Source organism: Sminthopsis crassicaudata, chromosome 6, assembly GCF_048593235.1.
Source record: "Sminthopsis crassicaudata isolate SCR6 chromosome 6, ASM4859323v1, whole genome shotgun sequence".
Taxonomy (NCBI): domain Eukaryota; kingdom Metazoa; phylum Chordata; class Mammalia; order Dasyuromorphia; family Dasyuridae; genus Sminthopsis; species Sminthopsis crassicaudata.
This window is the reverse complement of record NC_133622.1, coordinates 15833559-15851188: the sequence shown is the minus strand read 5'-3', so window position 1 is coordinate 15851188 and position 17630 is coordinate 15833559. Positions and strand designations below refer to the sequence as shown.

The following is a 17630-nucleotide window of genomic DNA, read 5'->3' as shown; positions in this document are numbered from 1 at the left end:
AAGGACCAGGTCATGGGATTTAAGAGGCTGAGCGTCCTAAGGGTCAGACTAACGCCAGCATCTTCTTTAGTTCAAGTTCAGTGTGGAATGAAACATTTAACAGTCACTGGAGATTTAACAAAGAAGGAAGTTTACTTTGCACTAACAGCAAGACTGTGCATCAAGAATCCAGTGTAACTTGGGTTCTTTAGAGCCATCCCTCTTAGCTCCAACTTGAAACTCATCTGGTCATAACTCATAGGAACGTCGTGACTCGTGTGGCGTAGCTGGGACTTCCCAGTGAAGGCTACTAGAACTGTGAGGGACAGAGATCCAAGAGAAGGAGTTCTAGAGGACATGGGCGAAAGGGTAGAAGAATGACGAGGTGGGGTGGAGGGAAAGAATGGACGATGGAGATAGAAAATGGTTTGATTCCCAAGAACTGTGATTAATGCAGGAGGAGGTAAAGAAATAAGAGGCGAAGATTGTCAGCCATAAAAATAAGAGTAGTGGATGAATAGGGTTTAATTTTTCATGAGGTTTTGCAAGGGTGTTGGTTGTTCTTTAGCTCAAATGGGACACTCTACTGTAAAACACTTTGCAAATCTTAAAGCACTATGTAAATAGCAATTATTTTTGTTGTGGTTATCATCATCCATTTAATGCATAAGGAAACTGAGACAGAAAGAAATCAGGTGACCTGCTCCTGGTTAATAAATGGCAAAACCTACATCTCAGCCTAGGTCCACTGGCTTTAGCATCCTTTCCATTTTTATTTTTTTAAATAAGCTTTCATCCCTATCTCCTTAGTCCTCCTTGGAAGCCTGGGATGGAGGTAGGGCAAGTATGATCATGTTTATTTTGCAGAGAATTTCAGAGGGATTAAATGACTTTCCCAGATTATCTCATCTAGTCAGTGATAGAGCCAAGATTCAGTCTTGGTGTTCTTCGGCCTTAATTAGTACCCACTGCTCTTTCCACCACACCACACGGCCTTTTTATAGAACCCCATGACAAGGCAGATGTTTATGGCTGGCAGTTTTGTCTTGTTGTACTTCATGGTCAGTTAACTCTACCATGTTTCCATCTTCAAGTCCTAAATAAAAAAGTAAACTATCAGTCCAGATAGCCAGTTGGTCGTGTAGTTTTAAGTACAAAATCAGCCCTGCCAATATCCATTATTTGTTTTTCTCCTTTTTCAGGAGGCAAAGACACCATAACTTTCAATGATTCTCCTCTTCCAGTCCTACAGAGGTCAAGATCCCCATTGCTGAAATTCATAGATCAGCGAGAAGAAAACAAAACATGCACTAAAAATGGTGAGTACGGGATGATGTTTACCTTCTCTGAACTCTTCTTGTAACTCACGGACATCTTGGTTCATATGTTATCTTCTGTAACTTGAAGGCTTCACGTGTGAGTTATTGGGAACAAACGGAATTGTAGCTCCAGGTAGGAGGTAGAAGTACTTTCCTGGCCTGACCCATCTTCCCTTCTGCTGGGTCCTTTGCCCCTTCAACATTTCTCCCAAGTTCTCTCCTCAACTCTCTGCTTAGTTTTCTGTCTCAGAAAACTTTGTTTCTCCTTGACTTGAAGACTTCCTAGCTCCAATCTCTCTCCCAACTTGGAGGCCTTCATCTCTGTCTGGGCATCCTGCTTGGCTCAGTAGACTTAGCCTCTTAAATTTCCATTTCTGTCCCTCTCCCCCAGAGCCAAATATCCCCCCGGACTTTCTTCTTTTTGTCAATGGCATCACCCCGCCATTCTCAAAGTCACTTCCCTCTTACGAAGTCCTCATCTAATTGACCACTTCTAACCTTCCCATTTAGATTAATGACACAATTTCTTTCAGCAGAAATGCCCTCTTTGTCTCCCCTTGATGAAATCTTCTCTTCCCTGAAAGCCGTTAGTCCAAATATTACCTTCCTCCCCCAAGTCTTCCTTATTTACCCTCATGAGAAATGATCCCTCTCCTAAATTCCTATGACATTTCTTTTTTTTGTTTGTTTTTTTGTTTTTGTTTTTGTCCTGAAGCTGGGGTTCAGTGACTTGCCCAGGGTCACACAGCTAGGAAGTGTTAAGTGTCTGAGACCAGATTTGAACTCAGGTCCTCCTGACTTCAGGGCTGGTGCTCTATCCACTGCGCCACCTAGCTGCCCCATTCCTATGGGATTTCACTTTGATCTCCTATGGCCTTGATGTTTGTTTTATAGTGGCAGCAATAATAACAACACCACCACCACAACAATGCTTTAAAGTTTACAAAGAGCATTCCTCATAACTGGATAAAACTGAAAGAACAAAATTTTATTATCCCCATTTTATGGTTGAAGAAACTGAGTTTCAGTGATTTTTCTGTACTCTCACAACTAGTGTGAGAGCCAAGAGTTAAACCTAATTGTCCTGCTTCTAGCTATTTCATACTGCTATCACATAATACTTTATTTATAATAAGCATGCAATAAATATTGGGTGGATAGATATTGGACAGATGGATGGATGGATGAACGAGTGAATGAATAAATGAACTAGAAGATCTTTAAGTGCAGGGACTGGATTTTATCCTGTTCTGTTTTCCAAAATGCCCACCACAGAAAGGGACCTGTATGTGCCAAAATGTTTGTGGCAGCTCTTTTTGTTGTAGCTAGAAACTGGAAGATGAATGGATGTCCCTCAATTGGAGAATGGTTGGGTAAATTGTGGTATATGAAGGCTATGGAATATTATTGTTCTGTAAGAAATGACCAACAGGAGGAATACAGAGAGGCCTGGAGAGACTTACATCAACTGATGCTGAGTGAAATGAGCAGAACTAGGGGATCATTATACACTTCAACAACAATACTGTATGAGGATGTATTCTGATGGAAGTGGAAATCTTCAACATAAAGAAGAGCCAACTCACTTCCAGTTGATCAATGATGGACAGAGGTAGCTACACCCAGAGAAGAAGCACTGGGAGGGAAATGTAAATTGTTAGCACTAATATCTGTCTGCCCAGGTTACTTATACCTTCAGAATCCAATATTTAACATGCAACAAGAAAATGGTATTTACACACATATATTGTATCTAAGTTATACTGTAACACATGTAAAACGTATGGGATTGACTGTCATCTAGGGGAAGGAGTAGAAGGAGGGAGGGGAAAATTTGGAAAAATGAATACAAGGGATAATGTTATAAAAAAAATTACAGATATATACTGTCAAAAAAATTTTATAATTATAAAATTAAAAATAAAATTAAAAAAAATGCCCACCACAGTAAATCTAATGAATACAGAGTGGGCCCTCAATAAGTACTTATTGAATTGAATGAAGTAGCTCGAATAGATGGAAAAGAGCTCTGGATTCTCACTTAGCCTCCTAATTCTAGAGCTGGGAAGTTGTTCCAAGCATTGAGTTTGTGAGGCACAAGATTGCAACACAAAAGTTTGATGTACTGGGTTATAACAGGAATGAGTTAGTCCTTCCCCTTGCACATAGTATTCAGTGGGACTGTGTAAGATTCTGTGTGTGTGTGTGTGTTTGTGCATCCTGCACTTCAGGAGGAAAAACATGGGAAGTGGGATATTGGGCAAGTCATTTAACAGCTATGGTCCTTGACTTTCTTATCTGGAAAATGAGGGGATTGGTCTAGATGACCTTTAAGGTCTCTTTTAGCCCAATATCTATGAACCCATCGTGTGGAGGACCTAGAAGAAAGGTTACCTAATTACAGACCAGGAGATTTCAGAGTTGGGCTTCAGCTGGGCTCCCATTGTCCCCTGCCCCTCATTCCCAGTTCCCCATGTGTCCTATGAGCTGAAGATCAGCCGGACTGACTGTGCAGTCCTAAGAGAAGAATCTCCAGGCATCTGGAAAAGTGGAAAGTGGATTGGATTTCTGTGTTCCTCGCCCAGCCCCCCACCTCTCATCTCCAACCTTCTGGAGGGGCTGTCCCTCTCCCTAGAACACACTCCCCCTCAATCCCCATCACAGATCTCCCCATTTTTTTCAAATCAAACATTAATTCCTCACGCTCTTCCTCCCCTTCTAATTTTTCATATTTTATGTGTATATTTATCCTGTAAATATTTTCAGTGAATACGTTGTCTCCCCAACACACCGGGAGCTCCTTCAGAGCAGGGATTATTTCTTTTGATTGTCTCGTACCATTCTTTGTCTCGTCCCTAAAGCTAGACCGTAGTGCCCGAGACTTAGTAGGTGCTTAATAAGTGCTTATTGATTGATGGATGGATGGATGTCTTTGTAAAGCAGCAGCCGTCATGCGTGTCAGGAGCTGCCCCCGCTCTTTTTGTCCTCTTCCCCAGGCAGAGGCTCTGAGATGGAGCCTCGGAAGCTGAAATGGAAAAGCCGAGTGTCTGGCATTATTTTCACAAGGGAGGCTTAAGTAATCATCTGATTCCAAATGAGAGCTTCCAAAGCTCCATCATTAGCCCTCATTGTCCCAGAACCCATCCATTGTGGCCAGTCATGGTAACAAGCACACTGTTCTGTCAGCTCCAGCGGCACTTGTGTGTGTGATTAAATGAGACCAAAAGCAAATCGCACCCATTTTGTGTGACCAAGTCCAACAAAGACCAGTAAACAAAAGAGGATAACCATCCCTTTCTGGTCACTGGAAAGAATGGGCAATCCACATCCCAGCATGCCGGGTGCTTCTGCCTCTGGGTTTGTCGGAGCGGGAGTTTTATTTTTTCCTTTTCAATGGCCGGGTTTCTTTATAGCAATTGATTACATCATCATTAGTTGCATTAGCATTATGTATATTATTATTAATAATTATCAATGGTAGCAATTCCCTGCATTATTGCTAATAATCCACCGAATGATTACTATTATTAATGATAATGTGTTTTCCCATTGTTGGCCAGCTTAGAAATTCTCTTTCATGGGAGTAGCAACAATTTGTGCTTTTTTTTTTTTTTTTTTTCAACAAAAAAGAAAAAAAGAAAAAGAAAAATACAGAAGCTTAAGAAGAACCGAGCTTCCCAAGTTACCGAATCATTGGACGGTTTTACTGCTTTCTGCAAATAAGCCAAGCTGCTTTGCTGTATCTCAGTCACTGTAAAATTTCCAGGGCCTTTCTTTTTGTCTCACCTCAGATAAGGATTGGAAAATACATTTTGACGATTTCCACAATGGCAAAAGAAAGGGTCTCAGACTGTCCTTAGGCAAACCTCCCTGCTGTTTATATGTCATTTCTGCCCTCGTTCAGAAGATATCGCTGGGGTCACGAGGTTTTAGAAGCCCTGCACTTGGGCCGGGAGGGGGGAATGTGGAAGGTTAGCTTTTTCTCACAGTAGGTTAAATCTTCACCGGGGCTCCAACATGGGCTTGGGCTGGGGACTCGTTCCCCAAGAATGACTTTCTTTTGACCTCCTTTTAGGACTGCGGCACTTCCCCGAAAGAAAAATTGCTCCACGTGGCAATCTCAAGGGCTTGCCATTTTAAGGAGATTCATCCTACTCAGTAGAGAGGAAAGCAGGTCTGGAACGATGGCACCAGTGTACAGCAGGGACCAAAGGGTCTAAGTGTAATTTAGACCACCCTCACTCAGATGTAAATTAAGAAGAGAAGATTAATCTGACACACAGTAAAAACACATTGTAAACGGTTTAGGGGTTAGGCTTTAACTTGTAAGGTTAATTAATTTTTCCAGGGCACTGGGATATACTATTAAGTGTCTTGGAAGAAGTAATTTCAGAAGAGTAATTTCCAGGAGGAGTTTATTCACCTCACGTTAGTGAAAAGTTTAACCTCAGAAAGTACCATCATTTACTCTCTGCAAATGAAGTTGCCCTAGCGATTTCTGAACTCTCGATTTTTCCCAAATTCACTATTTTTTTTGGTTTTCCCTTTTGGGTGTGGAAAAACAGTACCATCATTTACTCTCTGCAAATGAGATTGCCCTAGCGATTTCCGAACTCTCGATTTTTCCCAAATTCACTATTTTTTTTTTTGTTTTCCCTTTTGGGTGTGGAAAAACAAGACCAATAACTAAGCAGAGATCCCCATTTTCCTTCCTATCTGACACATAAGAATCATAATGTGGTTATAACCAGTGTAGACACACACTTGCGTATATTCACATGCACACACACACACACAGAGACCTCTTCCTTTCAAGGAGATCTTATTTCAAGGGTAAACTTAGATTCAGGCCATTTTGGCAGGGAATCCCATCACTCCATTGCTACAGATGGATTTCTGTAGAACTTAGAGCTCAAGCCTTTATCCAGCAACGTCACTGCCAGAAATTCCAAGGAAGCAACTTGGGATTTTCCTGGGACAGATGACCTAAGTCAGTATGAAACCCTGAATTACAAAAAGAGGAAGTGTATTAGAAATAATTTTTACCGTAGGAGCAAGATCGATGGCCCCATTCTTCATCTATGCACAAAAAGCCTTCTATCCTTAAGTAAATTTAAATTTACTTGAACCAGTGAATTTAAAGAGGTTGAAACCTTTCCTTTTAACTCGGTGCAACAAATACCTGCAAAGTCCCTACGTGATGCACAGCTCTCACTGGGGATACAAAAATTAAAGTGACCTGGTTTTTGCTTTCCTGGGAAAGTGGGATGGGGAGGTTGGGTAATGATTCAGATACAAACATGATCCAAGGGTGAATGTGATGGAGGAAAAGCATGGTTCAGGCCAAGTGCTTTAGGACAATTCCCCTTTAGAAGGCAAAATAGACTCAAGCAATCAAAAGGCACCTCTGACAACAGCTAGTCCATCTTCTTCATTTGTGGAGTAGCAAACTCATTACTCAGGAAATTAAGTGACTTTCCCAGCATCCATTGCACAGAGAGTAAATCTTATTGTCTGTTTTTGGACTCCAATCCCAGAACCTTTTTCCCTGTAACTCGCTATCTTGGATTTCTTTCTAGCACTAGCAGAGATAAAACCAAAATCCCTTATTAGGGGATAAAAGCTAACCTTATTTTATCAGTATTTTACATTTGTTCTTATTTTCTTTTGTGATGGGTTGGAATCAATGTGAGCTATAATATTTCTCCATCTATGTATTAATGATAATATTATAGAGTTTGCAGAGATTGTTAATGTAGAAAACCATTTAGAATTCTAGGGTTATATACTAATAGAAGGTAATATCAATGCAGTGTTTTTTAAAGGCTTTTTAAGAATGAAAACTTCTTAAAAAGCCTTTAAAAAACACTGCATTGATATTACCTTCTATTTCTATATTTCATTTTATAAGCATTTGTTAAGTGCCTATTATAGGCCAGATGGGGGGATAAAAGTACAAAGAATGAAATATTCTCTCTTTACAAGGAACTCTCTCAATAACCCTATGATTGTACTGCAATCCTTCCTATTTTACAGACAAGAAAACTGAGGCTCAGCGAAGTTAAATGGTTTTTTCTGTGATCACAAAGCTAGTTTTTGAATCCAGGTCTGTCTGACTCCAAGTCCTGTACCCTGTTCACTACTGGGAATTAACCTTAGAGGTTATTTAGCCATTCAGTCATAGAGTTAGAGGTAGAAGGGATAAGAGCCTTTAAACCCTTCCTCTCGTTTTATAGATGAAGGTGACAGAGGAGTCTTGGAGAGCAGGGAAGAGGTTTGTCCAAAGTCACTTTTAGGCAGAGATGTAGGATTAGAACTCAGGTTCTTGATCAAGGGAGATTCCCGCCATGGGAGGACAGCTTTTTGGCTCAACACCAACCAGTCAGTCCCAAGGCACCACAAGGCCTCCTGAGTTCATTCTAATGACTTATCCCTGCTTGGCCCTAGGATTAAAAGCAACAATCGACTCTGAAAAAAACCGGGGGTCTCCTGTTGAATGCCAGGCCCAACTAAGAAAAGTAATGTCAGTGTAATGCCATTCTTAATGCTTTATTAATGTTTTCTGGGGTTTTTGTTTATCTTGCAACTCAATCCCATTCCAATAACTCCTTGTTATAACACAGGAAAACAAATGAGTGAAATCAACTGGTGCAGCAGTGATACCTGAGTGCTTGGGAACATTTCTCTCTTCTTATCTACCACTAGTTCACATGCAGGAAGAAAGGACACTTGTTTCATTATTGGCCTCCTTAAACCAAGATTGGCCATCGTGTTTAATCATAATTTCCATGTTTTAGTGTTATTTATATTACTACATTCTCCTTCTTTTGCTTTCTTTGCTCTTCATACAACTCTTTCAGTGTTTCTCTGATTTGATCATGTTCATTATCAGCCATGGCGTAGTGACTGCAGAACCTGCCTCTGAATCAGGAAAAGCTGGGTTCTGGTCCTGCTTCTAACACATTCTGAACACTTTGGATTCATGTTAGCCTACGTGGATAGAAGAAATTGCCTTACCTGGGAATTATCTATTAGATTCATATGCTGTAATTTACTCAGCCATTTTCCAATTGAGGAATATCTGCTGTGTTTATAGGGATTTGTTTTTGCCATAGTCTATTTAAAGAAATATTTATTACATCTAAGATTTTAAAAAAATGTGGCACCTAACGTTAAGGTGCTGTCAAGTGGAAAGCCTTTTTTCAGTTAGGGGTGAGGTGGGAGTAGGAGAAGGACGCTTCTGAGTTAAGTAAGAAAGACTGTTAGATCTGTATATGGGTCACTATAATAGAAAGTGATTAAAGATATAGGAGTGACCAAATAGGGTGACATGAGACATTTAAGAAAAGAGAGCCTGTCCCAGTAGTTGGCTATTCATGGAAATTTAGAGCTAGGAAAGAAGATAGCTTAATGTCACGGGAAAAGTTCTGAATTTAGACTCAGAGAGGTAATGCATTTAGAGTTAGAAAGTCCATGAGAGACGATCTAACCTCATTTTACAGAAAGGGAAACTGAGACCCAGGGATGCTAACCACCAAACCTCAGAAAATCATAGGACCATAGAGCTAAAACCAAAAGGGAGCCATTGATGGATGTCAGTGCTCGTATTTTATAAGTGAGAAAACTGGGGCTGATTGGTTAAGTGACGTGATGGAAGTCACACAGATAATATACCTGGGGAGGGGATTCAAAGCCAGGTCTTCTGTTTCTGGGACTCGTACCTCTCTACCCCCCTCTGCTTTACAGCTGGACACCACAAGCCAGGTTCTCTGACTCCAAATCCTCCATTCCTCTTGCCCCGACCCTACACCCTATAACGTACACTTATAGCCCAAATAACCAAGATGTGGATTCAGATCTTGGCTCAGCTGTTTCATACATAAGTAAGCTTGGGGAGTGCACATCCCTTTGGGTGTGGGATTAGTTGATCTCCTTCCAGCTCTACAGGATGACTGAATATAAGCTAGACGGAACTTTTGTACGTCTGCCTCCTTTTTCAGACCAAAAAACTGGAACCCAGAGCAGTAAGAAAAACTGCCGAGAGTTGCCAGGATTCTATGATCTCGGAGATGGAGATGAGCTCCCCCTTTTCAGGCCAAAAACTAGAAAAGGAAAGAACTCGCTTATCTCTCCTAGCGCTGGTTGGAGGCCAAAGCTTGAAGGAGATCCCACGTCTCCTTGGCCATTGTTGCCTCCGGGATCCTGTCCACGACTTCATTGCTCTCGATGGTGGCTAGATTCAGCCGTTTGACATCGGGATGAAATTAGCCCTGCGCATTAGGTGGGGGCAAAACCTCTGTCTTAAATTTAGAAATTTAATGGGGATGAATGGGAAACCTGGAACTAAGTTAAAACCCTGAATTGGATTATGGGCAGAAGCACAACTGTTTCCTTTCTTCCATTAATAACTGCAGATCTCTAATCACTGGAGCATTTTCTCCCATTGAATGTCAGCCTTCCCTTTAGCTTTTGCGTCCTACCTTCCATGCCCTCCCATCCCAGTTTTCCCTTTTCAAACGTCCTATGACAGGAGAGACTAGATTTTTTTTAAATCACACAGCAGACACAAATCTAAAGGCGTGTGTGGGGAAATAAAAATTTATTTTCTTGCAGCAGTTTGATGCTGTCCTACTTCTGTTTTCAGGGGAGCAGAAGCAAAGAGATGAAAGTTCTTCTGTTCCTGTGGCATTGACAGCTCCCGAGGAAGCTGCAGCCCAGCTCTCTGACAATTCCCCAGCCAAGCCCAACTGTGGGAACCAACGCAAGCACTTTCATCCCTCATTACCCCAGTTACCTTCTGAGGAAGAAGAAATAAACAGGCTTGGAAGTGAAATAATTAAACTGACAGAGGAACAGGCAGCTGAAGAACTGGAAGGGACCAGGAAAGGGAGTTCCCAGGAGGAGCTGAGGAAAGGGACAGACCCGGCCCAGGTCAGGGGGGTGGCCACTGTGGAGTCTCCTCTGTCCAGCCCCGATCCCTTTGGTTCCGGCGAGTCCTTGGCTTCGGGGAAGGAGCGAGTCACCGAAGGCTGTGACCCGGAAGAGGAGAAAGGTATCCCGGAGGGGAGCTGCTCGGGCATTGTGAAGACATGAAGGATAAAGGGATGGGAAAGTGTAACACACGGAAGGCTCTGGGGATGGCAAGAATTAAGCCGCAGAGCAACCCCTTCGAATGGACTCTCCTCAAATACTCCCGAGTCTGGGATTCGGAAAACCCTCTGATCCTGTTGCAAATTGTAGGTATTTCGATGACAGTACAGTTTGATTTATTAAATGCGGGCCCTCAATCTTCTCACCGTCATCTCTTACTCCTGAAGATGTACTGCTGTGAACACGGGCAGGCACTGAAAATAGTGCGCGCCATATGGCTGCTTTTTCCCATCCGTCTTCGTGTCGGCATTTGTTTTATTAGAGATAAGATGTTTTTCTATTAACGTTTAATGTTGTCGATCAAAATTATGGGAAGAGCTTGAAACTGATGGGCTTTTTAATCAGGTCCCCGGTATTTGTAATGATTAAGGCTGTTGGGAAGAGAGACATAATTGAGCATAATGGGTCCGAAGGGCCCACCGAGACACTTTGTCATGTCAGGGCCTTGTTGGGTCTCCTCCACATGGATGCTCCTGGCACGGCGCCCGCGGCGGCGTCTCGCAGCTGGGAGTGGTGGGAGGAGAGGGCCTGGCGGCCTGAAAGGGCTCGTTTCCCTCTTCCAAAGTCAGACCCGCAGTCGGGGTAAATAAGTATGCTCGCGGACGGTGGGTGCATTGATGGTCCCGGGAAGGAAGCAAGAATATAGGGAAGTTAAGTCAAAGTAGAGCCAGGAAAATGATTCTCACCTTTCAGACTTCTCATTCTCGTCCTTTTTGTTTGTTGGGAAAAAACGAGCAGAGCTGTGTCATTGAGAAACAAACCACTTCGCTTTTCCTTTTCTGCAAAATGGCGGGCGGGCAGGGGCTGTGACCTCCCAGGTTCCTCCGGGTTCCACTCTGGGAAGGTGGGCTTCTGCTGAGGAGCCCGCGGATGCAGGTGCCTGAACCCTGGGAGGAAGAGAGGCGTCTCCAGGACAAGGTGCAGGCTTTCTAGGAAGGCCCTGGATGGGAAGAGATAGCATCTGCTCAGGACGGCCTGGACCGGGACGCGGGCCACAGTGCGAAAGCGGAACTCCCGTGGCTCGAGGCCAGCTCATCTTCCTCAGGAAGCTGAAAGTTCATCTGAAAGTCAGCGGGACCCCGAGAACCCGTTCAGAGCGTGCATGAGCAAGAGGGGCTCCCTCAGGGTTATGTTTTTAGAGAAACTTCCTCCTAACCTAGCTAAAAACAACAACGGGCAGATTAAGTTGTGATGTCGGCAGCGAAAGCGCGATTATGTGGCTCAGTGGTCAGCCTGATTCCCGTGTCTGCCTGTGCAGGGACAGAGGGGCTGACCTCAGGCCTGGACATGGCCGTCCGTTGGCCATTGGATGGACCCAAACTGTGGGGAGATCCATAGGGTACCAAACTAAAGCCCCCTAGTGCTTACTCCTCCCCTTGCCCCTTTTGTGAGCAGTGACAAGGGTTAGATTTGAGGCATTTTGGCGTTTCCCAGTTGGATTTGTTTATTTGTTTGGCTTTTTGTGGGGAATCCTTATTTTTTAGTAAAAAGACTCCGGCCGAGTGAGTCTGCTCGGGGACTCCCTGCCTCCACTCCCGCCGGCTGCAGGGGTCAGTGACCCCAGCTGGGCCAAGGCTCGGGCAGTCCGGCCGCTGGAGGGGAGAGCTGCCCCCCACGAGCACCGGCCTCCTGCCTCCCCCGCTGGGCCCCATCCAGACGGCTTCCCGGGGAGGGCATTCGCCTCTGCAGCTGCAGAGCCTGCGCGGGCCAGCAGCCACAGAGGTAATTTTCCTGCTGGACCCGGCCTTAACTGCCTGCAAATGTTCAGCTCTCCCAAGTAGCACTTTAAAGGCACTGAAGGCAAGCGGAGCCAAATTTAATAAAATAATAATAAAAAGAAAAATCTCTCCTAGCCCAAGCTCGGTTTTGACAACAGTCTGCCAGGTGCACATCTTTACAGGCCATTTATAAACTCCTGGAAAACAGAGTTTATCATCTACACCGGCACATTGCGCCCCAGTCAGGGAGCCAGAGGAATCCCACGTGGGAGAAGCCCCCACTGGTGAACAGGCTGAAGGGGGTGGTGGGCGTTCCACCGCCCTTGGCCACATGGTGCCCGTTGGGCGAGTCGCTGTGACAATATCAGTACCCATCTCCCCTCCCCAGCCCCACCTTGGTTTTCTGATTCCTAGACAGTAAAAGAAGAGGTTCGGATTGCTTCCAGTTGGGCTTTTTAGCCACTTTTAAAGCTTGTTCTAAAACCCCGCCACACTGCTCTGTAATGTTTTTGGCTAAAACACCAAAATATTGCAAGTTTCCTGGTTGTTGATGCTTTTTTGGTTTTTTAAGACAAATGTCCCTGCTTGTCTTACACCCAGCTGCATTCTGGCCCGCTTTGGTCAGGAAGATGACCCTGGCCCCATGGGGAGGGGCTCCATGGCCTTGTGGGGAGGATGTGGAGAGGAAGGTCTCCCTGGCCATGCGCGGATTGCTTCCTGGCTTTCCATACCATCCGGGCACAATGTGGACCAGGAGGTGCATGGAGACCTGCAACTGAAACTGCCTCTTGTCCTGGTAAAAAATGCCCGGCCTCTGGCAAATTATGGGTTCAGATTCCACATGCAAGTGTCTGGGAGAGTTTGTGGTTCTTTAATTAAGCCCTGAGAAAATCCATCCTTTCCTTTAAAAGAGGGGGAAGGGATTCTCAGCCCCGGACCCATCCCACACCATCTTCCTTTCCCCACCAAATCCTTCCCTGCCTCTAACTAGTATTCCCCGAGGCTCTCTCTAGCCAGGAGGCACCCGGTGGCATTCAGCTCAGTGCCAGGCAGGTAGTTTTAGATCCCTTTTCCCAGAGCTAGCCTTGGGCGAGATGGTGAAGGAGTGACTTCGCCCCCCCCACGCTCCCCTGCTCTTCAGGTATCCAATGAACACCCATTTTCCAAAATCCTTGGGGGAAAAAATCCCAAAGCAATCATTTACACTTTAGCATGAATATGATAATGCGCAGTGTTCCCTAAAAGTGGAAAGGAAAGCTCGGTCTCTTATTCACAGAATTTCAAGTATCATTAAGGAAGTAGAGGTGGTGGCTTTGGGGGATATAGCCATTTTCTTCCCTTAGCAATCCAAAGCCAGCTAGCTGGCTCTCTTAACTGAACGGGGCTCTCCGTCCAGCCTTAGTCTTCTCCCTGAGATTTTGAATTCATGTCTCTCTTTTGTGGCTTTTCTCACACTATCTGGTAACCCTTCAAGTGCTCGATGAATGTTAACTATCACCATCCTCCTCCTCAATCCCTCTGGGACTAAAAAAGCTTCTTGATGAATGGATGAGTCAGGAGAAGGGAAGGAATGATGGGTACTTTGGGCCATTTTGTTGCTCTACCTTATATCCCTGTGGTGAGGGGGGGGTAGACCTCCCCTCCAGAAAGGTAGCTGTTGTAGCAGGATTTATTTCTGCTTTGCTTCTGAGCCCTGCCCAGTCAGCTTTTCCTCCCTTCCCTTTCACTCTGGAAGATGAAAGGGCCCCGGTGGGAGAGCTCAGTGGCCAGCCCACAGGCTGAGACTCCCCAAAGTCACCCCACTTTGAGGTGCATGCAGATCTCCGGGTGCTTTTCATTCCTGCCACCAACCTAGAAAGCACCGGATTTCTGGACAAAGACAATTCCAAAGATCAGAGGGAGAGGTTTGGGAGAGCAGCGGTGAATCTAATTAGAAGTGAGAGAGAAGGAGGAAAAATGAGAAGAAGGTCCCCTCTCTCAACGTTACAGCTGATCCAAAAAATATATATAGAAAAAAAATCTTAGTACAGCATGAAGGCAATTTAAAATGATAGATTTCGATGTGCTGCCTTATTTTTCTTATCACTCCTTTCCTAAATGAGGGTTTTTTGATGCACAGGGCAGTTTGCAGAATACTGAAAAGTTTGACTTTCTCTAGTCTGTCTGTATGCAGGGACATATTTGGGGATCTTCGCAGAGACCAATGATTATCTATTAAATCGAAAACAATTGGCTTTTTTTTTTTTTTATCGACTGCTGTTTTGTTTTATTTAAAGAAAAGTTCTATTTATTTGCAGACTTGGCTTTATTGGATTCTCTAATCACCATGCATCATAACTATATTTTTTGTTACCTGGAATAAAAATGGGGTAATTTTCCTGGGTATAGATGATTAATTGTCTTTATTACGTGCGTCATTCTTCCTCTCCACCCTCACCACAGACTGAGCATTACTTCCAGCATATTGTAGCAATTTATCAGTTGCAATCTGTCACCTAAAATTATTTGATCAGATGGTCGGCGTGACAAATATGGAGAATGTAAAGATTTGATGCATTCCCCTGAACGGCTTCAGATCTAAAATCAGCCGCTTTATTTCCTGAAGTCTTTTGCCTCCTTTCAAATTGACCAAAACGCGAGCTGATTTTCTATTTTCTTCTGCACTTCTGGATCTGGGCGCTGAAAAGCCACACTAGGAAAAATTCACTGCAGTTCGGAGAATAGCTTATTCTGTGCGTCTAAAGATAGCTTTTCTAATTATTGTCTACATTGTGTTTAAACTGTGCAAACTTGAACATTCTTCTCACTTTACCAGCTGTGTCTAGGTAGAGTCATTACATCAAATGCTTCTAATTTTACAGAAAAAGAAATCAAAACAAGGGTGTGTTTTAAGTGCCGGTGACAAATGCAAATCCTGGGAGTCAAATGGGCAAACTGATTAGCGGCAGGCCGGCTCCAAAGCCCGAGCGGCCAGTATCCTCGGATGAACAAAATGGATCTGAGAGAAGAGCAAGAACGTGCAGCCTCTGCAGGCTAAATGGCCCAAATGGGCCCACTGAGTCACAGGCACTCTCTGTAGCTCAGTCCAGCTGCCTGCCCACATTCTCCCCTCCCCATACACGTGTGCACATCCACACACACATGTATTATGTTGTTATATTGTATATTATATCTAATAGTGTGTGTGCATACACACATATATATTATTGTATTGTATATTACATAATATATCTGTATATCATATGCTATATATAAGGTATATATATACACATATATTATATTGTAGATTGTATATTATATATATATATTATATGTTTTATATATAAGGTATATATATACACATATATTGTATATTATATGTTATAGTGCATGGATACACACATATATAATATTATTATATTGCATATTATATCACATGTTGTGTATATACACATATATATAATATTAATGTATTGTATGTTATATGTTATATATAAGGTAAGAATATACACACATATATAATATTATTGTGTTGTATATTACATAATATATCTGTATATCATATGTTATATATAAGATATGTACATATATACATATATTGTAGATTGTATATTATATATATATTATATGTTATATATAAGGTATATATATATACACATATATTGTATATTATATGTTATAGTGCATGGATACACACATATATAATATTATTATATTGCATATTGTATCACATGTGTGTATACACGTATATATAATATTATTGTATTGTATATTATATAATATATCTGTATATTATATGTTATATATAAGGTAAGAATATACACACATATATAATATTAATTATATATGTATATTATATGTTATAGTGTATGTATACACACATATATAATACTATTCTATTGTATATTACATGTAGTATTGTGTATACACACATATACTATTATATTGTATATGTATATTATATATATGTTTTATATATATAATGTATGTATGTGTACACACACACACACACACACACACACACTTGACCTTAGATAGACTCAAGTTCAAATCCAAGCTCAGACACTTCTGGGCTGGGTGACTGTGGGCACATCACTAACCCTGTGTTTCCCTCAGTTTCCCCAATTGTAGCATGAAGGGAACAACAGCACCTATCTGGCAATTATTCAAGATCAAATGAGCTAATATTTGTAAAAAGCACCTAGCATGTGCCTGGCCCAGAGTCCCCCTTCTGCCCCTCTCCTGCAGGTTGTCCCAGAAGTGAGGATTGGGAGACCTCCCAATTTAGCCGCCTTGGAGGGAGCAGTGGGCTTGGAGGCAGGAAGAGCCCGGTTCAGCCTGGGTCTCTGGCTGGGAGCTTTCTCACTCCTCTTGGTCACGGTTTCCTCGCCCGGCGGTCACAGGAGCACCTGCTGCCGGGTTAAATGTCAGATAAGCCACAATCAGATTTGCTAAGTCTGAGTGCTCTGAACGCCAACCATCGCCATCAGCCCTGGGACTAAAGGAAGATCTTGGAGACACAAAGCTGACCTGAGTCAGGGGAAAAGGAGGGATGCCTGGGAAATGGGCTGTTCCCTGGCTCTGCTTTGTATCTCTGTGCTGGGGTGGGGACTAGCCATCCATCCCGCCCTGACGGGCGTCTGGTTTTTCTCTCCATCTGACATGGGCCCTCGCTTGGGCCCCAGAGAGTCGGTCCTGTTCAAGCCAGTGGAAGCTGTCTGATGGGAGGAAATTCCCTTCGTGGCAAAGATCCTTCCTCTTCCCCGCCGTTTGGGTTCAATGAACCATTTTTAAATAACAAGTTGAGTTCAAGTCAGAAGTAAAAATAACCTCCGGCTTCTGGCTGGGGTTCAGTTGGCCCCAGAGCTCCCAAGTATGGAGGACCCGAGCAGGTGGGGGACGGCGGAGAAGCGTCCCTGCTCCGGGGACATGGTCACTATCGGGCTCTCTGTTTGTTAAAGGCAGAGGATGCTGGCAGGCTGCCCGTCTGATTTACCACTGGGAAGCTGCCCGGTAAAGGAGCCGAGGGTAAATCAGCGCCCACTCGGGTTTCTTACATAGTAGTTATTTCTGCCTCTCTGTGAATAATCACTGACCTCTTACTCATCTCCAAGTCCTGCTTCTTTACTTCTTGGGCATCCCCTAGAACTTTCTTGTCCCACCTAGCTGGTAGCTGACCCTCGCTGTGCTGCCATCTGGGAAACGGGCCCTGCGGCCCAGAGGCCAGAGTTGACAACTGGTCTCCTGGGATCCGGGAAATTGGATTGATTTATTTTTGAGGCAATTGGATTAAGTGAGTGCCCAAGATCACGCAGCTAGTAAGTGTCTGAGACTAGATTGGAACTCATGAAGGTGCTCAAGGGTGCAGGCTCTAGCCACAGCAGCACCTCGCTGCCCGGAGCGTTGGGTCTGGCAAAGGCCCGATCCAACCCCCTCATTTTACAAATGAGAAAAAAGTAGGTCTTGGAGATAGAACTTGCCCAGC

At 43.6% G+C, this 17630-nt stretch overlaps 1 protein-coding gene across 6 annotated transcripts in view; it reads left to right on the top strand.

The window, feature by feature from the left end:
- The window catches only part of CCDC149 (coiled-coil domain containing 149), a 171471-nt gene extending 156915 nt beyond the window's left edge, over positions 1–14556 (top strand). For all 6 annotated transcript variants that reach the window (XM_074275257.1, XM_074275256.1, XM_074275254.1 and 3 more), the window contains 2 exons: positions 1182–1298; positions 9943–14556. In XM_074275257.1, the coding sequence (XP_074131358.1) occupies positions 1182–1298; positions 9943–10391 (566 nt within the window). In that variant the 3' untranslated portion in view covers positions 10392–14556. The remainder of the gene's footprint in view (positions 1–1181; positions 1299–9942) is intronic.
- The last annotated feature ends 3074 nt before the right edge of the window (positions 14557–17630 follow it).